This window comes from Trachypithecus francoisi, unplaced genomic scaffold (genome assembly GCF_009764315.1).
Source record: "Trachypithecus francoisi isolate TF-2019V2 unplaced genomic scaffold, Tfra_2.0 Lachesis_group12, whole genome shotgun sequence".
NCBI lineage: Eukaryota > Metazoa > Chordata > Mammalia > Primates > Cercopithecidae > Trachypithecus > Trachypithecus francoisi.
The window spans coordinates 9,936,573-9,961,694 of NW_022681457.1; the positions used below are offsets into that span (position 1 = coordinate 9,936,573).

The 25,122-nt window shown below is 57.7% G+C and overlaps 3 protein-coding genes across 6 annotated transcripts in view; 2 read left to right on the plus strand and 1 right to left on the minus strand.

Moving 5' to 3' along the window:
* Positions 1-25,122, plus strand: part of LILRB3 (leukocyte immunoglobulin like receptor B3) — a 250,857-nt gene that overhangs the window by 135,688 nt on the left and 90,047 nt on the right. The window lies entirely within an intron of this gene.
* TTYH1 (tweety family member 1) lies at positions 1,264-24,226 on the plus strand. Of its 4 annotated transcripts, none has more exons than XM_033229123.1 (14): positions 1,264-1,516; positions 5,446-5,624; positions 7,612-7,723; positions 8,526-8,746; positions 13,615-13,710; positions 15,862-15,934; positions 16,436-16,511; positions 17,113-17,168; positions 17,376-17,468; positions 17,669-17,761; positions 22,834-22,976; positions 23,136-23,181; positions 23,496-23,579; positions 23,737-24,226. In XM_033229123.1, the coding sequence occupies exons 1-13, from the start codon at positions 1,391-1,393 to the stop codon at positions 23,535-23,537; spliced, it is 1,356 nt and encodes a 451-aa protein (XP_033085014.1). In that variant the 5' UTR covers positions 1,264-1,390; the 3' UTR covers positions 23,538-23,579; positions 23,737-24,226. The 4 variants fall into 4 exon arrangements, with proteins under 4 accessions (XP_033085014.1, XP_033085015.1, XP_033085012.1 ...); XM_033229124.1 differs by having other exon boundaries at positions 23,499-23,579; XM_033229121.1 differs by lacking the exon at positions 23,136-23,181.
* Positions 5,635-7,202, minus strand: LOC117093695 (proline-rich receptor-like protein kinase PERK2). Its single transcript, XM_033229212.1, has 2 exons — positions 6,466-7,202; positions 5,635-6,366 (listed from the first exon to the last, which is right to left on the minus strand). Exons 1-2 carry the CDS (start codon positions 6,916-6,918, stop codon positions 6,346-6,348), a joined length of 474 nt encoding a protein of 157 aa, XP_033085103.1. The 5' UTR covers positions 6,919-7,202; the 3' UTR covers positions 5,635-6,345.

Consider the following 25,122-nt stretch of genomic DNA (forward strand, 5'->3'; position numbering starts at 1 on the left):
CACCATCACCATCATCACCACCATCATCACCACCACCATCACCATCATCACCACCATCCTCACCACCACCATCATCATCACCATCACAATTATCATCATCACCATCACCATCATCACCACCATCACCATCATCACCATCACCGTCACCGTCACCATCATCATGACACCATATCACGAACATAATCACCACCATCATTATCACCATCACCACCACCTCCACTACCACCAGCATTCCTCTTTTCCCTAGTTCTTTATTGTCAATCTGGAGCAAAATATGGAAATGGGGTAAGTGGGGCACTAATCTCCCTTCTTTCACTTATCCCAATCCCCACAAGAGAGGCCACGTGTGTAGTTTCCAAATGGCAAAGTCTCATCCTGCCTTACAGCAAGAGGGGACCCCTGGGGCCAGATTCCTGAGCACCTAGTTTTGGCTGCAATAATGACAGTCTGGGTGATGATGTCAGGGTGGCCAAGTCCTCTCCCAGGGCTGGCACTTCCCCATCTATCAGTGTGGCGTCGGAGGATTCCAGTGAGACGTAACACGGGGAGTGGCTGGAAAAATACTTTGTAACTGTACGGCGAATGCCAAGGGGCAGGGTTTCTTGTACACACGGAAGCAATCCTGAGTCAGTTTACAGGACGGGAAGGGCCCCTTTATATAGATGACCAGGGTCCTCATGCAGGTAGAAGGGGTCCTCATGCAGATATGAAGGCTTCTTACACAGGCGTGTGGATTTTTCAGTATGCTCTGGAGTCGCCTATACACACAGGAGGGTTTGTGCTTAGAAGCTGTGTCCTTATACAGGTTAGGAATAAAAGTGGGACGGAGATTTTACACAAACACGGGCATCTTTTACAGGTGAGAGCACTTTCATACACAGAGGAATTTTTATCCGTGGAACCGGCCGTTCTTTGTAAAACGCTCTGTACTTACTAGCGACCTTTACACAGACATGAAGGTTCTCCGTAAGGATAAAGGGATCATTATGTTTTAGGGTGAAATAACAGTATGAGTGGCCTCTTATGGATAAGGAGGGCTGTTTTCAATCGCGGTGCAAGCCAGCTCTCCGGATGCCACCGACGCCAGCAGCGCGGTACCTGCGCGGGCAGCAGGTGGGAGCCGCGACCACAGTGGGGGGAGGGGGGAGGGCGGGAGGAGTGGAGCGCTGGAGCCTCCTGACTCCCGCAGTCCCCGCCGCGACCACCAGGGGCAGCACCGTCCCCGCCCGGCCCGCGCCTCCCTCCCCCCAATCTCCGCCCCCCACCCCCTGCCTCCCCCCCGCTCCCGCTCCCCTGAGCCCAGCCAGACCCCGCGCCGCCCGCGCCCCGCTCGACTCCGGAGGCTCCCGCAGCCCCGGCGTCCGCCCCGCTGCCCCCTCCCCCGGGGGCCATGGGGGCGCCCCCGGGCTACCGGCCCTCGGCTTGGGTGCATCTCCTCCACCAGCTGCCCCGCGCCGACTTCCAGCTCCGGCCGGTGCCCAGCGGTTTCGCGCCCCAAGAGCAGGAATACCAGCAGGTGGGACCGGGCGCCGGGCCTGGGGGCCAGGGCTGGGGGCCGGAGCTCCTGGGTCCCGAGGGAGGAGGGGGCTGGGTCACAGATTTTCTGAGCTCCCCGGGAGCCTGGGGGCCGGCCCGGACTTTGGGGTTGAGAAGGGAGGAGGAGCCTGGGGCTTCCATACCTGGAGGTTCTCCCGGGACGCGCGCTCGGGGTCCACACCTCGAGCTCTCTCAATAAGGGAAGGCTGGGCGTCTGGACCCCTGAGTTCATGGAGGGGAGGGGACGGGGTCCCGGATTCCCGGTGTCTGATACCTGCCTGGGAAGCCGGCCTCCAGGGTCATCGGGAGGTTAGGTCTACTCTCCCTGCCCTAAAAGATGACCCAGCCCCACAGGATCAGAGCAGGTGAATATGTCCCAGATACGGTGGGACCCAGGAGACAGCGGACCTGATAACGGCGGAGGGGAAAACGCTGGCTTCTGGGGTGCTGGGATGGGATTGAAAGTCTGAAATGGGGAAGGGGGCTCAAGTGGCTGAGTGCCAGGGCTGGAAAATGAAGGCGCGCTGGGAGAGGAAGCTTCCTGCCCGTCCCAAGAAAGAAGGGGTGGTCAAGACGCTGCAGGGGTGAGGGCCGAGATGAGGCTGGGTTTGGGGAGCCTCGGGATGACAGACCCGGGTCCCGAGGGTGGGGCCGGTGTGGGAACCTCGCAGAAGCCGGGGTCCCTGGGGAAGGGACCCAGCTCGGGGCAGCTCCAGCGGGCGAAAGAGCTGTCCTCTGACCCAGTTTAATTCAAGTCCTTGACTTTGAGATTAATGAGGAGAAAGGCTTGGCAGAGCTGGGGACGGGTGGGGGTGCAGGGAGTCCCGATGTGGCCCCAGGACGGGTCCTGGCCCTGCCGATGGGGCCTGAGTCCCTGGGCGCTGTCCTGGGTTGCTCCTGGGAAAAGGGGGCTGGGATTGGAGAGCTCAGGGGGCGTGGAGGGGGGTCCCAGAAAAGCGCGGAGGGGATGCGTGCTGTGTTCTGAGCTATTTGGGTCATGGCTGGCACAGCCCTGAGCAGCTCTTCCCCGCCTGCTCCTCGCCCGCCCCCTCTCCCCACACACGGGGACCGCCGTCCCCTCGCCCACAGCCTCGCAGTTACACAACGGCCACCTCCAACCCGCCGCTCCACCGGCTCCGGCCTCCTCCGCCCAGACTCACGCCCGCTCTGGCCCCGAGACCTCCCGAAGCCTTACGCAGGAATCCGCGGCCCCAGCCCCAGTCACCGCCAGAGGCACGGGTTTGGGGGAGCCTCACTCCATGGGGGCGCCATGGTCAGGGGTCAGGGTCAGGGTGGCAGGGATGCGCAGGCAGAGCCCCACAGCCGAGGAGGGAGAGGGGGACCCCTCCAGGGACGCGACCACCGTGGGCACAGCTACAGAAACAGCCAGGGCCTCTGGGACACTGGCCCGCGGGGAGGCACACAGCCACACACACACACACACTCACCCGCATATGCACAGGCGCACACACACACGCCCACTTACTCCAACACACTCACATGCAGACACACACATGCACAGGTACACTCAGACATGCCCACTTACTTTCATTACACACCTGCACACACACATATGCACAGGCACACACACACGTCCACTTAATCTTATTACACACATGCATACACTCACATATGCACAGGCACACTCAGACACGCCCACTTACTCCCAGTACACATGCACATCTGCATAGGCACACACACGCTCCCATTACACACTCACATGCACATACTCCCATTACATACATCTGCACAGGCACACACACGCCCACTTTCATTACACACATGCACACACTCACACACATCTGCACAGGCACACACACACCCACTTACTCTCTTTTTTTTTTTTTTTTTGAGACGGAGTCTTGCTCTGTCGCCCAGGCTGGAGTGCAGTGGCCGGATCTCAGCTCACTGCAAGCTCCACCTCCCGGGTTCCCGCCATTCTCCTGCCTCAGCCTCCCGAGTAGCTGGGACTACAGGCGCCTGCCACCTCGCCCGGCTCGTTTTTTGTATTTTTTAGTAGAGACGGGGTTTCACCGTGTTAGCCAGGATGGTCTCGATCTCCTGACCTCGTGATTCGCCCGTCTTGGCCTCCCAAAGTGCTGGGATTACAGGCTTGAGCCACTGCGCCCGGCCATCCACTTACTCTCATACACCACATGCACACACATATGCACACACACATATACCCATTTACTACTCCCACTATGCACTCACACCCACATACAATACGCACATATAGACACATGCATACACTCACATGGCTAGACCCGCTTACACATACACAATCACACATATGCACACACACTGCACACAGTGACTCAACACACGCTCACATACACACATAAGCATTTACTCCCATATACAAGCACACACTGCACTTATATATATATGCTCACACACTCATGCATGCACAGTTACACATACACGTTTATACTCCCGTATACATACACACATGCACATACACAAACATTTATACATTTCACATTCACATATACACACATATGCACACATATATTGACTCTAACGTTCATGTGCACACACACCCTCACATGCAGTCACGCATCCACACACACTCACCCACACTGTTACACACACACAACCGGACCCACTCACAGACCCAAGGAACTGTGCCCAGAACATGCAAATGCCCACAGATGTTCTCATTTGCAGACAGAAGAGCACCCAGGAGGCACACTCAGGTGCATCCTCATCTCATGGAGACAACCCAAAGATAAAAACATCCAGTCTCACACCGGAAACACAAACACTGCACACACTTGGGACACACACACACACCACTGTGCCTCTGTGTGTGTGTGTGTGTGTGTGTGTGTGGACAAAGGCAGAAACACCATGGTTTAGGGGAAACAGCCTTGGCAAGTCCAGAAATGTGACTCTGATCCCAATGTTGTCCCTCCAAGCTCCGGGGCTCCGTGCAAACCCCCTGGGCCACTGTGGTCCTCTGGGCCTCTGGGACTGCACAGGTCAGCTGGAAAATCCCCACCACGTGGAGACCCTGTTATTCTGCAAGGCTTTCCCCACCGCAGAATGTTTCCACTGCCTGCCTCTGTCTTCTCGGGCCTTGGCTCTCTCAGCCTCTCTGTCCTTGTGTGTCTCTCCTGTCTCTATAGTGTTCTCACGCTCTCTCTCCTTACTCTGCTCTTCCTCTCTGATTTGATCCTTTTTGCTCTCTGCCTTTTTCTGACTCATGCCCAAACCTTGTCTTATCTTTGTCTCTTTTTTTGGTTGTGTCTTTCTGCCTGCGCCTCCCTCCATCTCTCTCTCTCTCTGTTCTGTCTTCATTCTCCCAGTTTCCATTTCTGAGTCTTGCATACACACACACACACCACACACACACACACACGTTGCCACACAGCCCCTCGCCCCATCACTGGGTGACAAGCTCAGGCGCAGTGGGTGTGGCGCTCAGCAGCAGGGGAGACAGTGAGCAGGGAGGAGAGGGGGAGGAAGCACACCTCCCCCAGCCTGGCCCGAGGCACCAGGAACAGGTGCCCCCACACCCCCACCGCCCCCCTGATCCCACAGGACTGTGGAGGGGCCTCGGGAAATGCTCCATTCCAACTGCTGGCTGCAGAAGGAAACCCTGGCTCGGAGAAGGGGTGGTTCCTGCTAAAGGTTGCACAGCCATTGGAGGGCAGAGCAGAACTGGGACCCAAGGCTTGGGGCCCCCAGTTGGAAGCTCCCTCCAGCAAGCTGGCCCTGACACCTGGAGCCCCAGCTGCCAGCCTGGGAGGAGCTGGGCCCCAATCTCCCCCAAGATTAGGCCAGGGATGCCTCCCACCTTCACTCTGACATCCCAGACCCCGACCCCCAAGCCACGCAGGAAGGGGGATCTGAGTGTGGACCACGCTGGTGCCCTCGGAGGCCTGATGTCACCCTCTTCTCCAGGCCTTGTTGCTGGTGGCGGCTTTGGCGGGCCTGGGCTTGGGCCTGAGCCTCATTTTCATCGCTGTCTACCTCATCCGCTTCTGCTGCTGCCGGCCGCCCGAGCCTCCAGGGTCCAAGACCCCCTCGCCCGGAGGAGGCTGCGTCACCTGGAGCTGCATTGTCGCCCTTCTCGCCGGCTGGTAATGGGGCCCCAGGGTGGGTGGGCGGTGGGGACAGGGCTCCCCAAGCTCTCTGCTGGCCTTCCTGGGGGTGTCCTCCGGGGATGTGGAGGCAGCAGACAGGAAGGAGGAAATTCCCTCGTCCCTCTCCCCGCCATTTGCAAGCCCACTTCAGCCCACAGCAGGAAGGACTCTTCCATTTGATGGATGGAGAAAGTGAGGTTCTGGAGAGGAAGTGAATCAAGGGCAGTCATCTGGTGAGAAGGTGCAGGGGCAGTCAGATGGCTTGGTTTTGGTGGCTCTCCCATTGAATAGCCATGTGACCTAAGGGAGTGATAGTCTCCCTGGGCCTCAATGTCCACTTCTGTAAAGTGGGTATTATCGCCTCGCCCACCTCCTGCTGGGGTAAGATGGAGAGAAAGCACAGTGTCTGGCTTGCAGCTACTCTCAACCAACGTTAACTGGTGATGTCTGTCATTCCGTCATTCACCAGCTCATTCATTCGACAGCTATTTATTGAGTATCTACTATGTGCCAGATACTGACCAAGCCAGGCAAGGAGCCCCTCATGCAGCTTATGTTCTAATCAGGGAGACGGACGATAAATAGATACTCACCCTCCAAGAGCACCTCATCTGTGCCCAGACCTGAGCTGGTCTAAGTCCTTCTCACAATAACGCTGCTGGATTCAGGGGTGTCAGGCCCAGTTTCCAGAGAGGAAGGCTCAGGGACACAGGGGAGGTCACCTTTCGAGGCCACGTGGCTTAAGAGGCAGCATGGAGATTCAGACCCAGGTTAGTAGGACCCCGTCACACCCCTCAAAGGGAGCTTAGGGGGCTTCCAATGTGAACACACCACCTACCAAAAGCAAGCTCTGAGCATAGCCCCCTCCCCAGCAGAGCGGCACCCGCAAGTTACAGACGGCTATCCTCTGCCACAGACGGGGGGGGGGGGGGGGGGGCGGTCCCAGAGGGCCAGAGGCCTGCCCCCAGACCCACAGTGGGCAAGGGGAGGGACCTGCATGGGTGCCCTGTATCCAGGACGCTTCCTCCTCCGGCTCTCTGGCGTGGGGGGAGACAGGGGAGGTGGACAAAGGCCCAGTGGGGGAGAGACACGGCCCCAGCCCCCGCAGCCGGGGAACAAGAGGAGCTTTGTAGGACTGCAAACAATGGGGCGGGGACACCGGGCGTCCGACCCGAGGGATGGGGGTGGAGGCCCAGCCGGGGCTGGGAACTGTGAGGGTGTCAGGCTCCCGCCCCCTCCACTGCGGGACACCGGCCGGGGGCGGGGACGGGAGGGGTCTGGGGCCCCACATTCAGGCCCCACAATGGAGCTCTGTGTGTTGGCAGGGCCCGGGCGGGGGCACGGCTTCTGGCCCATCCTCCAGCCTCCCTCCCACATTCCCTTACTTCCCTCCCAGCTGGCCAGACGCTTGGGTCCCGGGTGGGGGAAGGCTGAGAGCTCCAGGCTCAGCGTCCCCCCCAGGAGATGGTGGCAGCTGCCCCCTCGTACCCTTAGGAACCCCCAGCAGGTGGGGGCGGGGGACGTCTCAGCACGAGGGGTTGACGCTGCGGACTCCAAGGACCCTAGAGCACCCTAGGACAGGTGCCAGGAGGGCTGCCTGCCTGGCAAAGGATGCGGGGGAAGGGTGTGGGGCAGGCAGTCGTGGGGAGGGGAAGACGGCCCATCCCGAAGCTGGGTGTGACTGGGGTTCTGCTCCAGGGAGGTGCGAGTTAAATCGGGGGCTCCCTCCCCCCCTACCACTCCACCCACCATTAGCATCACAATGACGTCCCTCCGCTGGGGGAGTGAGGCCTTCCCGTTACCTTGGCAACCGATGGGGGCCAGGCTGAAGTCGCCCTTTTCCCACGGGCTGGACCAATGGGGTGGGGCTGAGAGATGGGAGGGGTGGATAAGAAGGCGGGGTGGAGGGGATGGGGTGGGAGGGGACGGTGGCCCCTGGGGTCCTGGGACCCGCTGAGATTCCTCTCCCTCCTCCTCCGCTCAGCATTGGCATTGGCATCGGTTTCTATGGCAACAGTGAGACCAGTGATGGGGTATCCCAGCTCAGCTCCGCGCTGCTGCACGCCAACCACACACTCAGCGCCATTGACCACCTGGTGAGGGGCCAGCGACCAGTGGGACCCCAGACCCACACCCGGATGGGCTCCCCACACCCAAAGACAAAGGGATCCAGACTCAGAGCTAAGACCCCAGGCTTGAAGCATAGGACCCCAGATTCGGAACTTCATCCTGAGACCCACAGACCTCAGACTGTCCACCCAACCCCCTACCCTGGCTGCAAATTGAGGACCCCACACCCAGGTCCAGCCCTGGACCTTACCTGAAACCCCCAAACCACACAGAAACCAACTACCGGGGACACCAGCCCCTGTCCTCAGGCCAGATCCAGGGCCTCAGACCCGATTCTTGGCCCATAAGCAAGCTCAGGGACCCCCGCTCTGAGGCCCAGGTCCTCGACTTGAGGCTTTAGCTCTGACCTCAGCTCCAGGATTCTGGGCCCTGGGGCTGAGGCCTGGCCCCACTTTAGGCCTTAGATTCCATGTCCAGCTGCAGACCCTAGACCATGGGACCCAGACTTGAGACCCCAGATTCTGGAAGGCGGATGAAAACTTCAGACCTAAAGCTCCAGACTTAATCTCAGTCCTGGGGCTGGACTCACTACCCTGGGCTCAAGTTACCAACCACCCAGGGCTCTGGATAGAGGCCACAGAACTCCAGGAACTTGATGTTGGAGCCCCTCCCCAACCCCTTCCCTTCCTCAATCCTCAGATGTCCCAGACTCCAGATCTCAGACACCCACTACTGTGCACCCCTCCTTCACCTCTAAAACCCCAGGCCTTGACTGCGGGCTCTCCCAAGGATGTCCTTCCCAGACCTCAGCCCCTGTCCTGTCCCCAGGTGTTGGAGATGGTGGAGAGGCTGGGTGAGGCAGTGAGGACAGAGCTGACCACCCTGGAGGAGGTGCTCGAGCCGCGCACGGAGCTGGTGGCTGCTGCCCGAGGGGCTCGGCGGCAGGCAGAGGCGGTGGCCCAGCAGCTGCAGGGGCTGGCCTTCTGGCAGGGAGTGCCCCTGAGCCCCCTGCAGGTGGCTGAAGATGTGTCCTTCGTGGAGGAATACAGGTGAGAGGCTGCTGCTGTTCTTGCTCTCTGTGCCAGCAGCTCTCAGACGGAGTCCCCCGGGGCACAGTTGGCCATGTCTGGAGACAGTTTTGGTTGTGACAGCCGGTGGGGGGCGGTGTGCACCTTCTGGCATCCAGTGGGTAGGGCCCAGGGACTGTTCAACACCCTGCAAGGCACAGGACCCCCCTCCCCACCCACTGGCAGGGAATGATCCAGCCACCGTGTCAATGATGACGAGGCTGGCAAGGCTCAGTGGCTCAGGCCTGTAATCCCAGCACTTTGGGAGGCTGAGGTGGGTGGATCACCTGAGGTCAGGAGTTTGAGACCAGCCTGGCCAACAGGGTGAAACCCCGACTCTACCAAAAATACAAAAAATTGCCAGGTGTGGTGGCAGACGTCTGTAATCCCAGCTACTCGGGAGGCTGAGGCAGGAGAATCCCTTGAACCCGGGAGGTGGAGGTTGTGGTGAGCTGAGATTTCGCCATTGCACTCTAGGCTGGGCGATAGAGAGACTCCATCTCAAAAAAAAAAAAAAAAAAAAATGATGAGGTCAATAAACCCTGCTGTGGAGGGACAGATCACGGGACCCCATGGCCATCCTGACACCCATGTCCTCACCCATTCACTCACCCACCCCCTCCATCATCACTCCACTCACTTATTCACACATGCGTTCATTCCTTGACTCACTTATTAAGCAAGTCACTCTTGGACTCAGTCACTCCTGAACTAACCCAGCAGGTCACTCACTCACCCGTTCATCCGTGTGACACGTGTGTTTTTTCAGCACTATTTTTTTTTTTAAATGGAGTCTCGCTCTGTTGCCCAGGCTGGAGTGCAATGGCGCGATCTCAGCTCACTGCAACCTCCGCCTCCCGGATTCAAGCAATTCTCCTGCCTCAGCCTCTGGAGTAGCTGGGATTACAGGCATGCGCCACCACGCCTGGCTAATTTTTGTATTCTTAGTAGAGAGGGGGTTTCACCATGTTGGCCAGGCTGGTCTCGAACTCCTGACCTCGTGATCTGCCCTCCTAGGCCTCCCAAAGTGTTGTTCCGCACCATTTATTTAGCTCTGGCGAAAGAGGCAGCGTACCTACAGGTTAGGAACCTGTACTTGAAAGCCAGCCAGCCCCTCCCTAACCACGCAGCTGCAATCAAGCTACTTTGCAGGCCCCATCTGTGAAATGGGAATCGGGGCACCGTCCCCCTTGTTAAATTGTTGTGAACTGTTGAGTTGGCATCTGAGTGCTGAGAAGGGCGATTGGCACAGGGAGAGCACCGCAGAGGTGCACGGGAAGTGCAGCCATCCAGGTGGAGGGGCAGGGCGGTGAGCAAGAGGCAGAAATCCCTGCCACGTGGCTGTGTCCTCTAGGGGGCGCCAGCAAGGGACAAACGCAGAGCAAAACCTTCTGAAAGGTGCTGGGCCATGAGAACTTTGGAGAAAATTACAGAGGGGGCCGGGCACGGTGGCTCACACCTGTAATCCCAGCACTTTGGGAGGCCGAGGTGGGAGGATCACGAGGTCAAGAGATGGAGACCATCCTGGCTAACACGGTGAAACCCCGTCTCTACTAAAAATACAAAAATTAGCCGGGCGTGGTGGCGGAAGCCTGTAGTCCCAGCTACTCAGGAGGCTGAGGCAGGAGAATGGCGTGAACCCAGGAGGTGGAGCTTGCAGTGAGTGGAGATCCCACCACTGCACTCCAACCTGGGTGGTGGAGTGAGACTCCGTCTCAAAAAAAAAAAAAAGAGAGAGAAAGAAAAAAAGAAAATTATAGAGGGAGATGAGGTGGAACAGAGTCTGGCAGTTCATCAGGGCGACTGAGAAGGTGGCATTTGGAGGAGAGGAGGCAGGGAGCTGTGCAGCATCCAGGCACCCACCCTTCCCAATGGCCACCATGATGGCATCCTTATCGCTTTGACCATTAGTAATCATTCATTCATTCATTCATTCATGCGACGTCAGCTGGGGGCCCTGCCTGTGGGGCATGGGCTGAGATTCAGGAGACCTTCCTGGAGTGGGGAAGGCAGACTGGGGCTGAAAAAGCTGGAGGTCAAGACACACCCGCAGGGCAGCAGATGCAACAGACAGACAGGCCTGAGTTTGAGGAAGTCCATGTCCTGCACTGTGGTCAGACCCGGGGGCCACACAAGCCGGGCCTCAGCTCCTCCTCCTGGGGGAGGGCAGGGAAGTGGGGGTAGCCATGAGGGTGACGCCAGGATGAGACAGACCCACCATCACTAGAAAATATATTCCGGGTGCACCACTGCGAAAGCACCCCACACTTGGGAGTCCCTCAAGAGACAAATCAGGGGCCCTCAAGGGAGTCTTGCAGGAGGGGGCACTTGTGAGGCTGGGGGAAAACAGCCAGAGATGAGGGTAAGGAGTGAAGCCCAAGTTTGTGGGGCCTGCAGAGAATGGCAGGATTAACTGGGCACTCACAGTGTGCCCGGCACTGCACTGCTGTTCCCTGGGGGCGGTCCTTGCTCCCAGAGCTCTGAAGATGGTGGCAGGCTGCTTCCAAGATAGCAGCAAGCCTCTTGTTCTCTGACCTGGGGTTCTTGGCCTCATGGATTCCAAGGAATGGGATCTTGGGCCATGCGGTGAGTGTTATAGCTCTATTAGAAGCCGTGGGTTGGCCGGGCGCGGTGGCTGAAGCCTGTAATCCCAGCACTTTGGGAGGCCGAGACGGGCGGATCACGAGGTCAGGAGATCGAGACCATCCTGGCTAACATGGTGAAACCCCGTCTCTACTAAAAAATACAAAAAACTAGCCGGGCCAGGTGGCGGGCGCCCGTAGTCCCAGCTACTAGGGAGGCTGAGACAGGAGAATGGCGTGAACCCGGGAGGTGGAGCTTGCAGTGAGCTGAGATCCGGCCACTGCACTCCAGCCCAGGCGACAGAGTGAGACTCCGTCTCAAAAAAAAAGAAAGAAAAAAAAAAAAGAAGCCGTGGGTCACGGAAGAGAATTGTGGAACCCAGCGACTAGTGTTCAGCTCGATTAGGACGAACCCAGGCACTTAGCAGTGCAGAAACAAAGGCAAGCCTTTAGCCCGATTGGGGGTAGCAATGGGCACCTGGCTGGATCAGGAGCACGCGGACACCCTGCGGGATCCCGAGGGGTGGAAGTCAGCCGCGGGTCTGCGACTGTGGCAAATAGCAGTGGTGGACGGCGAGTAAAAGCTCAGCTCGAGCCATAACAGACGCGGACCAGAAGACTGTGCAGGTGCAAGATTTAATAGAGTGAAAATAGCCCCCATACAAACGGAGGGGACCCAAAGCCGGTAGCCGTGGCTGGCTGGAATGCCTGGGTTTATATCCCAATCACTGTCCCTCCCCCTATGCTCTCAGGCGATAGATGATTGGCTATTTCTTTACTTCCTGTTTTTGCCTAATTAGCATTTTAGTGAGCTCTCTTTGCTACCTGATTGGTCAGGTGTGAACTAAGTTGCACGCCCCGTGTTTAAAGGTGGAGGTGGGCCGGGCGCGGTGGCTCAAGCCTGTAATCCCAGCACTTTGGGAGGCCGAGACGGGCGGATCACGAGGTCGGGAGATCGAGACCATCCTGGCTAACATGGTGAAACCCCGTCTCTACTAAAAAAGTACAAAAAACTAGCCGGGCGAGGTGGCGGGCACCTGTAGTCCCAGCTACTCGGAAGGCTGAGGCAGGAGAATGGCGTGAACCCGGGAGGTGGAGCTTGCAGAGATCCGGCCACTGCACTCCAGCCCCGGCGACAGAGCGAGACTCCGTCTCAAAAAAAAAAAAAAAAAAAAAAAAAAAGGTGGGGGTGGTCACCTTCCCAGCTAGGCTTAGGGGTTCTTGGTGGGCCTAGGAAACCCAGCTGGTCCTGTCTCTCACTGTGGCTTGGGTGCTTGCACCTCCTGAATCATGGTGGTGGGCGCTTCGCAGATATTTAAGTATTAACTTTTTTTTTTCGTTTTTGAGGCTGAGTCTCACTCTTGTTGCCCAGGCTGGAGTGCAATGGCGCCATCTCGACTCACTGCAACCTCCGCCTCCTGGGTTCAAATGATTCTCCTGCCTCAGCCTCCCAAGTAGCTGGGATTACAGGCATGCACCACTACACCCGGCTAATTGTATTTTTAGTAGAAACGGGGTTTCACCATGTTGGCCAGGCTGGTCTCAAACTCCTGACCTCAAGTGATCCGCTCGCCTCAGCCTCCCAAAGTGCAGGGATTACACTGCGCCCGGCCAAGTATTAACTATTAAATAACATCTCAGTTCCCTCTTTCATGCTCAGGCTAACCTCTAAGTGTGTCCACGTGCCTGGCACTCTCTGAGCACTTCTAGTCACGCATCCCACTCGAGGCAACATTCTCAAGCCAGTGGTGCTGTGCTCCCCACGTTGCAGGTGGGGAAACTGAGGAACGAGAGGCTAAGGTTACCCAGACAGAGTTACCCGGCCGATTAAGCGGAGGGGCTGGATTTGAGACCAGGCAGCCTCTGCCTCCAGACGTCATGCCCTCAGGGGATGCGACGGGATCCTTGGTGCAGTCTGAGAAGGACTATCTCCACTCTGCAGGGCGGGGTCGGGGATGGGGAGCTCGGAGAGGACACATCACATGTCCCTGGTCCAGGGCACGTGTGTGCGACCCGGCCAGGGGATAGTCCCAGGTGCCCAGGACCTGTATTCTAAACCTCTCCAGTGACCCATCTCCTGATGAGCCCATTTCACAGATGAGCTGGGCTGTGGCCCAGACACAGTAAACAGCAGGAGGCTCAGCTTGGAGGGTAGTGAATGTGAGGCTAAGCTGGGGGTGCAGGGTGAACGTTGGTGGCGGGGTTGCTGTTCCACCAGGGTGCCTGGAGGCAGGTTTGTGGTTTCAGCCCTACCATCTCCCCTCCCAGGTGGCTGGCCTATGTCCTCTTGCTGCTCCTGGAGCTGCTGGTCTGCCTCTTCACCCTCCTGGGCCTGGCGAAGCAGAGCAAGTGGCTGGTGATCGTGTAAGTGTAGGCAGTAGGGGTTCCCCAGTGCATGCCTGGCACTCTCCTGGCAGGCAGGACCTCAGTCTTACAACTGTCCTACACGGAGGACGGTGGTCCTTCAGGGCTGGGTACACACGAAGAAAAGAGAGTCAGAGCAGCCCAGGAGGGAGGCGGAGACAGACCTGAAAACAGGCAGCCCTCACCGTATGAAGTATGCTGGAATCATGGCAGAAATAATCATTGTGTTTGCAATAAAGATGAGGATGAGACCAGGCGCTGTGGCCCACGCCTGTAGTCCCAGCACTTTGGGAGGCCGAGCTGGGTGGATCATGAGGTCAGGAGTTCGAGACCAGCCTGACCAACACGGAGAAACCCCGTCTCTACTAAAAATACAAAAATTAGCCGGGTGTGGTGGTAGGCACCTGTAGTCCCAGATATTCAGGAGGCTGAGGCAGGAGAACTGCTTGAACCCGGAGGGTGGAGGTTGCGGTGTGCCGAGATGACACCATTGCACTCCAGCCTGGATGACAGAGTGCAAAAAAAAAAAAAGATGAGGATGATGATCTATTGAGGGTCATGCATGCTGATTCCTTCAGATAAAGGAGTTACCATAAGACTCCGTGTGGCCGGTCAGGGACCTGAGGCAGAGGGTGGCCCAGTCCGAGGCTGAGCGGCCCTTAAGCGTCGTGGCGGAGCCACAGGACCACGCTTGTTTCATAGATGGCTCTGCGCACCTGACCCTTCTCCGTACTCCCTGGAGTGCCTCATGCCTATCCTGTGAGGAAGGTGCTTCCTTCTCCCTGCTTTTTATTTTTATTTTTATTTTGAGAAGGTCTTGCTTTGTTGCCCAGGCTGGAGTGCAGTGGCACGATCTCGGCTCACTGCAGCCTCTGTCCCCTGAGGCTCAAGTGATCCCCCCACCTCAGCCTCCAGAGTAGCTGGGACCATAGGCTCATGCCACCACTCCTGGCTATTTTTTTTTGAGATGGAGTTTCGCTCTTATTGCCCAGGCTGGAGTGCAGTGGCACGATCTCAGCTCGCTGCAACCTCTGCCTCCTGGGTTCAGGCGATTCTCCTGCCTCAGCCTCCCAAGTAGCTGGGATGACAGGCATGTGCCACCATATCTGGCTAATTTTGTATTTTTAGTAGAGATGGGGTTTCTCCATGTTGGTCAGGATTGTCTCGAACTCCCGACCTAAGGTGATCCGCCTGCCTCTGCCTCCCAAAGTGCTGGGATTACAGGCATAAGCCACCGCGCCTGGCCTAAGTTTTGCATATTTTTGTAGAGATGGAGTCTCGCTATGTTGCCCAGGCTGATCTCGAACTCCTGGCCTCAAGTGATCTGCCTGCCTCAGCCTTCCAAAGTGCTGGGTTTACAGGCACAAGCTACCACACCTGGCCCTTCTCCCTGTTTAACAGAGGGAGGGACTGAAGATCAGAGAGGCTGGCCCACTTGCTCAGGGCCACACAGCTAGAAGTGCCAGAGCTGGGATTTGAAGCAGGCAGGCCATTCCCATTGGAGGAGTCCCTGCATCCTCTCTGGCCCTGGTGGGGTGGGGCGGAGTTGAACTCATGCCTCCATTGTCCCTGAGAGAGTGGGAGAGACCCCACGAAGGTTTGCGGACAGGTAAACCTAGCCAACACAGGGCAGGTCTGGGACTGGAGGCCAGGCCTTCAGTTTGGGGACCCCTGGGTGCCCTTCCTGCTTGTTGGTCACCCTACCAATGCTGACACGCCACCTGCACCCCTCCTCACCTAGAAAGTCCAGAGACTTTCAGATTTCAGCCCTGGAACTGTCTCCCATTCTCAGAGGAGACAGGGCAGAGCCAGAGGCTGACCAGGCTGTGGGTGGACTTGGGAGCCTTCGGGGGCAGTGAGCAGTCACCGTCTCAGGGTCCTGGAGCTGGGATCCAAGCTACGACCCCCTAGCCCAGGCTCCTGCTCATGCCCCACACCCTGCTCATCTGGGCAGGAGCCAGATGTCCAGCTGGACGTCAGCAGCCACTGGCTTACCCCCCACCACCGAACTTCTGTGTCCCTAATTCTGATCCTCCAGGCTCCAGAGGTGGGTGTGGGGTGGGGGGGTGGCTGTGATGGGATTTGGGGTGTGGAAAGAGGCTAGGCTAGGAGATTAAGAACCCCAGGCTGATCCTCCCTCCCCCACTCTAGGATGACGGTCATGAGTCTCCTGGTTCTCGTCCTGAGCTGGGGCTCCATGGGCCTGGAGGCAGCCACGGCCGTGGTGAGTGCCGGGGCTGGGCCATTGGGCTCTGGCACTCAGGGGGCCTGCAGACTTCAACATCTGGATCCTGGGATGGCATGGCTTAGTAGAGAAAGGAATTGGGGGGCACGATCACAGCTCTGAGGTTTAGGACTGGTTTCCTGGGTCCTGAGTGGGTACAGGTTGTTGTCCTGGATGCTTAGGCTGTAATGGAGGAGGGGCTGGAAGCCTGGATTCCTAGGAACGAGGGAGGAGGGGCTGGGGGTCTGGACTCCTGGGTGCGAGGGAGGAGAAGCTGGGGGCCTAGACTCCTGGGTCTGAGGGATAAAGGGCTGGGGAGTCTGGACCCCTGGGTCTGAGGTAGGAGGGGCCTGGGGCCTGGACTCCTGAGTCTGAGGGAGGAGGGGCTGGGACCTGGACCCCTGAGTGGGGAGGGGAGCCGGGGAGCCAGGCACTGGGTGCTGTGGAAGTGTAGAATCGGGGCAGTTTCGAGTTTGACCCCTTTTCTGCTGCCTCACGCAGGGCCTCAGTGACTTCTGCTCCAATCCAGACCCTTATGTTCTGAACCTGACCCAGGAGGAGACAGGGCTCAGCTCAGGTGATTTCCAAGGGCCCGGTGGGTCTGCCGGGTTGGGCAGTGCAGGCCCTGGCTTCCTCAGGCCTCCTCTGTGCCCGGTCCTGCCCAGGGTGGGGTCGGGGTACAGCCCGCCAGGCGAGACCCAGCCCTCTGGAAGGGAAGCAGGGCTCCTGACCACTCCCCAGCTTGGAGCCCTCCTGGAGCCCCGCCACCCCCCAGACCCTCATCCCTTCAGCTCCAGCTGGCAGCGCCTCTCCTGGTGCGCTGGAAAAGAGAGCGGGATAAATATGCTGGTGCCAGGAAGAGAGAGAAGGGTCAGAAAAGGGTGCTTCTGGGCGTCAGGAATGGGGGGTTTCACCCCCTGGAGAAAACGGGAGCACCATGAAGTCAGGGGTTCCCAGGGAGTACAGGGATGCGCACCAGCGCCTGCTCTGGCTGTGGCAGGAGCAGAAGGGACGCGGGGCTGGCGGGTCTCTGAAGGTAAGGCCATCTGGCTCCAGGAGGGCTCCAGAGCTGGGCTGAGGCCCCTAACCCTGCTAACCCCCCAGTCCCCGGCCTTCCCCCGGGAGGTCCCTGGGGGCCCAGGCTCATGGCCTCCTCCCCTCTCCTCCTCCCACTTCAGACATCCTGAGCTATTATTTCCTCTGCAACCAGGCCGTCTCCAACCCCTTCCAACAGGTTAGGGCTGCGGGCAAGGGAAAGGGGTGTTGAGGGAACCAGAAATCTGGACTCTGAAGGGAGGGGGAGGGGCTGGGGCTGGGGCCTGGACTCCTGGGTTCCGGGGAGGATGCAGGCCAGGGGCCTGAGTGCTTTGTCCGGAGGAGAGGAAGGAGGACCGGGGACGTCGACTCCTGGGTCCTCCTCCCTCCCTTTCTCTTTCTGCAGAGGCTGACTCTGTCCCAGCGAGCTCTGGCCAACATCCACTCCCAGCTGCTGGGCCTGGAGAGAGAAGCTGTGCCTCAGTTCCCTTCAGCGCAGGTCGGTGGGTGGGCGCTCCCCAGACACGCAGACCCCAAGGGGAAGGCGGGAGGGGCACGGTGGAGCTGTGGGGCGTGGGTGGGACCCAAAGAACCGGACCCCTTGGCTGTGTGTGGGCGGGGCCCTGGGTTGTGGGCGGGGCCAGGGCGATGGGCGAGCCTGACGAGTAGGTGGGAAAACGACCTCTCCTCGCCCTGTAGAAGCCTCTGCTGTCCTTGGAGGAGACTGTGAATGTGACAGAAGGAAACTTCCACCAGTTGGTGGCACTGCTGCACTGCCGTGGCCTGCACAAGGTGAACCCCCTTTCCCCTGCCAATTTCTTCTCCCACGGGGAGTCTCGGGAGCCTCTGCCTCGACCCACAGAACTACCTCCTTCCTCTCCTTGGACCCCTGCCATTGCGCCTGAGGATATCTCTGTATCCTCTGTTTATATGATTTATCTGTCCTATATCTATTCTCTACCTGTCATCTACCTACCTATCAAGCATTATCCATATTCCTTCCCTCCTCCCTCCCTTCCCCCCACAACTCCCGCACTCCTCCCTCGGTCCCCATCCCACCCTCCCCGTCCATTCCTGCCACCTTTTCCTTCCTTGTCTTCTCTCCTGTCTCCTTCCTCCTGCCTCTCCCTCCCTCCTAGAGGCTGCCACTCAGTGAGTTCAGGAGTAAGACTGCCTGGGTTCCAGTCCTAGCTCTTGACCAAGGGCAAGTCACTTAACTTCTCTGTACCTCAGTTAGTTCCCTCACTTATAAAACTGGGATTGCAAGAGTGGGCACCTGTCCAGCTCCCCTGGGGTGTGTGCTGTTCATACACTGGACAGGCAGGGGCGGGCAGGGTGCCCAGGAGGAAAGATATCTGGTGTCCTGCAGACTCCAGCTTGGGCTTTGCTGTAGGCTGCAAGGCCATAGACAGGTGAGCATGGCTGACTCTGCTTCCCACCCGTACCGTGAGGAAGGACGAGTGTTTTTTTTGTTTTTGTTTTTTTTTTTTACTGGATGGTTGTGAGGATTGAAAAAAAAAATTCCCTTATAAAACAGTAGGAGCTGACTGGGTGCAGAGGCTCACACCTGTAATCCCAGCACTTTGGGAGGCCAAGGTGGGTGGATCACCTGAGATCAGGAGTTCAAGACCAGCCTGGCCAACCTGGTGATACCCAGTCTCTACTAAAAATACAAAAAGTTAGCTAGGTGCGGTGGTAGCACGCACCTATAATCCCAACTACTCGGGAGGCTGAGACAGGAGAATTACTTGAACCCATGAGGCAGAGGTTGCAGTGAGCCGAGATTGCGCCACTGCACTCCAGCCTGGGCAACAAGAGCGAAACTCTGTCACAAACAAACAAACAAAACCAGTGACAGCTGTTCTAAAACACACACTCGAGGATGCCTTTCCCCAGCCAGTCTGCCCATCAAAGACCGCACATGTGCATAGCTTCACCGAGTACCTGACCCTGTTACGTTTCACAGGTGGTCACTCATCCATGACTCATAACAATGCTATGAGGAAGGAACTAGGATTATCCCACTTAACAGACTTAGAAGATGAGATGCAGAGTTGAGGGACTTTCCCAAGGTCCCACGGCCAGCCAGCCCGTGCATACTGAAGAGAGAGGGACCTTCCGGAGGGCCCCACCCCCTGCCCCCCACAGCCAGGCAGTTGCCCAGTCTTGTCCTTTCTGCTTCTGGAATGTCTTCATCCATCTACTTTTTTTTTTTAGACGGAGTCTCGCTCTGTCGCCCGGGCTGGAGTGCAGTGGCCAGATCTTGGCTCACTGCAAGCTCTGCCTCCCGGATTTACGCCATTCTCCTGCCTCAGCCTCCCAAGTAGCTGGGACCACAGGTGCCTGCCACCTCGCCCGGCTAGATTTTTGTATTTTTTAGTAGAGACAGGGTTTCACCGTGTTAGCCAGAATGGTCTCGATCTCCTGACCTCGTGAGCCGCCCGTCTCGGCCTCCCAAAGTGCTGGGATTACAGGCTTGAGCCACCGCGCCCGGCCATCCATCTACTTTCTTTTTTTTTTTTTTTTTTTTTGAGACGGAGTCTTGCTCTGTCGCCCAGGCTGGAGTGCAGTGGCCGGATCTCAGCTCACTGCAAGCTCCGCCTCCCGGGTTCACGCTATTCTCCTGCCTCAGCCTCCGGAGTAGCTGGGACTACAGGCGCCCGCCACCTCGCCCGGCTAGTTTTTTTGTATTTTTTAGTAGAGACGGGGTTTCACCGTGTTAGCCAGGATGGTCTCGATCTCCTGACCTCGTGATCCGCCCGTCTCGGCCTCCCAAAGTGCTGGGATTACAGGCTTGAGCCACCGCACCCGGCCTCATCCATCTACTTTCAATGCCCAATGCCCCTACTGCAGCTGAGGCCTCGTTCTCTCCCCTGGAGAAGGAAGCATGGACCCTAGAATAAGGCTGCCAGATTCAGCAAACAGCAAACCACTCTGCTATAAGTATGCCCAGTGCAATGCTAGGGAGATACTTATACTAGAAATTATGTATCTGTCCTCCTCCTTCCCTTCCCTTCCTCCACAAAGGAGTCTGGGGGGGCCTGTATTGCAGCCCAGTTTCTGCCTAGGCCACAGAAAACTGCCTGGACCCCAGTTTAGCCTTATGGGCATCTGATATTCAAATTGAACTGGAAGTCCTGAATTTGATCTGGCAACCCTACCCAAAAGGGATTCATCTACACCATACGTGGACCTGAGCTTTCCCTGGTCTGGCTCAGACAGACCCCTTCTGTGGCTCCCACTGCCCCCCCGCCCTTCTGAAATTGGCATTCCAAAAAGGGAGTGGGGAGCAAGCACTGAAGCCATGTTCAGAATTGCCAACTATTGAGGTGAGAAAGGTTGGGCCCCCACCCAGCCCAGGGCTGCCCTCATCTTTTGCATAAGGATAAACTGCGGTCCAGGCACTTTTCTGTGGCCTAGACAGAAACTGGGCTGGAATACAGGCCCCCAGACTCCTTCGTGGAGGGAGAGAAGGGAAGGAGGAGGATGGATCACTCTATCCTCCCCTACGGCTGCACCATGAGACCCCGGGCCTCCATCTCCCCTGTCAGGGCATCAGGGTCCTCACAGATTAAAAATCAAGAATAATCAGCCAGGCCAGGCACTGTGGCTCATGCCCCTAATCCCAGCATTTTGGGAGACCAAGGTGGGTGGATCACCTGAAGTCAGGAGTTTGAGAACCGCCTGGCCAACATGGCGAAATCCCATCTCTACTAAAAATACAGAAAAACTAGCCAGGCGTGGTGGCGCACCCCTGTATTCCCAGCTACTTAGGAGGCTGAGGCACGAGAATTGCTTGAACCAGGGTGGTGGAGGTCCAGTGAGCTGAGATCATGCCACTGCACTCCAGCCTGGGAGGCAGAGCGATCATCCATCTCAAAGAAAAAAAAAAAAAAAATAGAGGGGGCTGGGCATGGGTGCCTTGTGCCTGTAATCCCAGCACTTTGGGAGGCCCAGTGGGGCAGATCAGAACTCCTTGAGCTCAGGAGTTCAAGACCAGCCTGGCCAACATGGTGAAACCCCATCTCTATTTTAACATTAAAAAAAAAAAAAATCAATAATAAGGGACATCAGGGACGAGGAGGAAGGAGGGTGTGCGCTGGAGCCTCAGTGAATCAGCTCCATCTCACTTCTGCCCTTTCCAGACTGTGTGACTCCGGACAAGTAGCTTGCCCTCTCTGGGCTGCAACTTCTTTCCACCATTGCAAAAGGCAGCAGTGTGTGGGGGTCAGTGTCTGCCTGGCAGGGCTGTTGTGAGGATGAAGAACAGTGTGCATGTACCAATACTCTCAAAACAGAGCCTCCATTGCCCCGACAGGTCCCTACCCCTGCCCTCACTGGCTTAGTAACAGACACCCCACCTCAACCAGGTGCTGCTGCCAGAAACTCAGGCTCATACCTTCCACAACCAGCTCCCTGCTCTTACCTCCCACAACCATTCTCGGAACAAGTTCTGTTGGTCCTTCCTCTGCAACCTATCTGGACTCCCACCACTGTTCCTACCTCCACCACTGTGCCCGGGTACCTGCATCCTAAACTCCATGACCGCAGGGGCCTCTTCCCTGTCCCCCCTCGCCTACCCCTGTCTGTCCTGCATGCAGCAGCCAGCCAGCCGGGTGATCCTTTTAAAACACAATCCGATCAAGTTCTTCCTCTGCTTAAAACCCTTGGTGATTCCCCCTGGACACAGATTAAAATCCCTGCTCCTCGCCCTGACCTACAAGGGCCTGGGTGGTCAGTCCTGGATACGTCTGCCTCTGGCCTCAGCCCTTCCCAGCTTCCTCTGCACAGCCCTCTGCCTGGCTCCTTCCTGGAGGACCCATCCCTGCTGGTGGGGTCACCTGACCTACCCCCACCCTGCACTGACCCTCGCCCTCCTACCTCGTTGCACACACCACCCCTTGAGATGACCTTCTCTGTCCTGTTTACCAAAGTTTCCTGGTACCAGGGGCAGCGCCCGGGGCGGAGCAGGCTCTGTCAACCCCGACTGAATGCATTAGGCTGTGCAGGTGCTTAGCATTCGGTGAAGGCCTTTTCTGCTGATTTCTTGGGATGACAGTCATCAGAGCCAGCATTTGTTGGCATGTTGAGTGTGTATTATGTGTGTGTGGTGTCATCCTGAGCCACTGATTGGTTCTTTTACGTGCCGTTCCATGTGCTCTAGCCCCCACGGACACTTGGCTGGGTGCAGAGTTGCTGTTGGTTGCCACACTGCGGGAGGGGGTCCTCCTGGCATCTGGTGGGTGGAACTGAGCGGTGCTGCTCAGCACCCCACAACACACAGGGCAGTGCCGTCACCACAGAGAATGATCTGGCTCAAAATGTCAGCAGGGCCCAGTTACGAAGCCCTCACCCCTGGGCTAAGGCAGAGCTGGCAGTGGCTGGCCTGTGGGCGCTTGGTACAGGAGAGGATGCTCCTGCAGGGGGTGCCGCTGCCAGGAGGCAGAAGGGAAACGGGAGGGGCAGTTCTCAGGTTCCTGGGCAGATGAAGATGGAGGAGAGGGCCCAGGGCTGATGGGAGATGCTGGACTGGTTCTGGATGTGAGGTGCTGGTGGGGGAGGACCCATGTGAAAGGGAGATGGGAGATGGGGGCCTGCAATGACACAGGGTTGGGAGGGGGGGTGTGTACAGCCCAGGAGACGCCAAGTCTGGAGCCTGTGCAATTAATTCCTGAGTGCCAGGCCTATCACACCAACGACCCCACTGTATTCTCAGAACTGCCCTTTGACAGGGGAAACTGAGTCACAGAGCAGTCAGCTGACGTGTGCAGTACCACAGCTGGGAGGACAGCCAGACTGGTGTGCACAGTGTGTGCTGGTGGAGGAGGGGGTGGGAGCACTGCCCGATGACACCCTCCCCTCAGGACTATGGCGCAGCCCTGCGGGGCCTGTGCGAAGACGCCCTGGAAGGTCTGCTCTTCCTGCTGCTCTTCTCCCTGCTGTCCGCAGGAGCACTGGCCACTGCACTCTGCAGCCTGCCCCGAGCCTGGGCCCTCTTCCCACCCAGGTCAGGAGCGGGGGAGGGCAGGGTCCTGGGGAGGGGGGGCAGCACCTGGGGACCACGGTTGGCAGGGGCAGCACCTGGGGACCACGGTTGGGGTGGGGGGTGCAGCCTCCTGATGGGTCCCCATCCCGCCTCTCTGCCATGCCCCGCATCAAACCCCAGTGACGACTACGATGACACAGACGATGACGACCCTTTCAACCCTCAGGTACTGGATGCCTGGGCCTGAGGGAGGAGGGGCTGGGGGCCTGGACTCCCGGGTGTGAGGGAGGAGGGGCTGGGGTCCTGGACTCCTGGGTCTGAGGGAGGAGGGGCTGGGGCCTGGACTCCTGGGCCTGAGGGAGGAGGGGCTGGGGGCCTGGACTCCCGGGTGTGAGGGAGGAGGGGCTGGGGTCCTGGACTCCTGGGTCTGAGGGAGGAGGGGCTGGGGGCCTGGACTCAGGCATGAGGGAGGAGGGGCAGGGCTCCCACAGTACAAAACCAGTTCCCACTCCATTCCCTCCTCTCCCCTGAATCTTCCAGCAGGAATCCAAGCGCTTTGTGCAGTGGCAGTCGTCTATCTGAGCCCCTCCTCCCTGCCGGACTGGACCCTGGCTCCCCTCTTCGGTGAGCTTCCAAGGGACACCCCCAGCTCCTACAGCCTGGCCTCTGGCCTCTCCTCCTGCCCTCCAAGCTGCTCCAGGCATGGGCTGCGTGCTGGGTGGATCACATGGGGCAGACCCTCCCACCTGCATCACTGCTCTGTCTCTCCCTCTCTCCGCAGTTCCTTCCCTGGCTGCCGGAGGAGACCCCACTAACCCAGCCTGCCTGGGCTCTGACCACTAACACTCTTGGCCACGGACAGCCTGCACAGGACTGCCTCCCTGTCCTTGGCCTTGGGAGTAGCTGAGGGGGCAGACTACGGAGTAGGGCTGGCAGGGGAGGGGGCAGACAGCCTCACACCCTTCATCCCTGGCTGCCAGTCCCATCCTTGGAGGGACTGAGCTGGGGGCGGGGGACATGAGTCCCCCTGCTGCCCCCACCACGTCCCAGTGGGCTCTGACCCCTGATCTCAACTCGTGGCACTAACTTGGAAAAGGGTTGATTGAAAATAAAAGGGAAGACTATTTTACAAGCAGCTGGGCCCTCCTTATTTCTCCTCTCCCTTGATTCAGGGCTGTGACACCCTCCCTGCTGTCCTCTCTCCCCTGGCCTCCCAGCTGCCAGGAATTTCCAGGGTCCAGGCTCAGCAGGGGGTCCAAAGACATTGTTCTAAAAAAAAAAAAAAAATCAAAAACAAAAATAACCCTTTCTTCTGATTCTAAAAGTAATACATGTGTCCTGACACAGGAAGACACAGACATCTCTGGCACAGAATAGATGGCCTAGAAATAGATCTAAGTGTGTGTGTGTGTGTGTATATATATACACGCATGACAGAAGACAGATTTCAAGTCAGTGTGGAAAGGACGGTTGGTTTAGCAGCAGTAGTGACATATCGGCTCTCCATCTGGCCAAAATCTTCTATAGATAAGATGGGTGGAAGATCTGGATGTGTACAAGTAAAGGCACAGAAGAATTTCAAGAGAAATTAGGAGGGTGGGTATGGTGGTGCATGCCTGTGGTGCCAGCTACTCGGGAGGCTGAGGCTCCTGGCTTGAGCCCATTTCGAGGCTGCAGTAAGCTGTGATCGTGCCACTGCACTCCAGCCTGGGCAACAGAGCAAGACCCTGTCTCTTAAAAAAAAAAAAAAAAAAAAGACAAAAAACAGAGAGAGGCTGGCTGTGGCGGCTCATGACTGTAATCCTAGCATTTTGGGAGGCCAAGGTGGGTGGATCCCTTGAGGCCAGGAGTTTGAAAGCAGAGTGGCCAACAGAGTGAAACCCCGTCTCTACTTGAAAAAAAAAAAAAAAAATTAGCTGGGCGGGGTGGTATAAGCCTGTAACCCCAGCTACTCGGGAGGCTGAGAAAGGAGAATTGCTTGAACCCAGGAGATGGAGGTTGCACCCACTGCACTCCAGCCTGGGTGACCGAGTGAGACTCCATCTCTGGGGGAAAAAGAAAAAAGAGACAAATTAGGAGAATATTTGTATGTTGTCTGCATGTTGTATAACTGGGTAGGGAAAGTGGGGAGGGAGGAGTTTCAGCAAGAGATCACAAAACCAGAAAG

Bases quoted from the DNA above. Each gene is read 5' to 3' on its own strand.
- TTYH1 (XM_033229121.1), top strand. From the start codon at position 1,391: ATGGGGGCGCCCCCGGGCTACCGGCCCTCGGCTTGGGTGCATCTCCTC. The intron at 5,625-7,611 runs GTAATGGGGCCC...TCCTCCGCTCAG, and splicing joins GTCGCCCTTCTCGCCGGCTG to CATTGGCATTGGCATCGGTT. The intron at 8,747-13,614 runs GTGAGAGGCTGC...CTCCCCTCCCAG, and splicing joins TCCTTCGTGGAGGAATACAG to GTGGCTGGCCTATGTCCTCT.
- LOC117093695 (XM_033229212.1), bottom strand. From the start codon at position 6,918: ATGTGGGGCCCCAGACCCCTCCCGTCCCCGCCCCCGGCCGGTGTCCCG. The intron at 6,367-6,465 runs GTAGGTGGTGTG...CTGCCTCTTAAG, and splicing joins ATGCTCAGAGCTTGCTTTTG to CCACGTGGCCTCGAAAGGTG.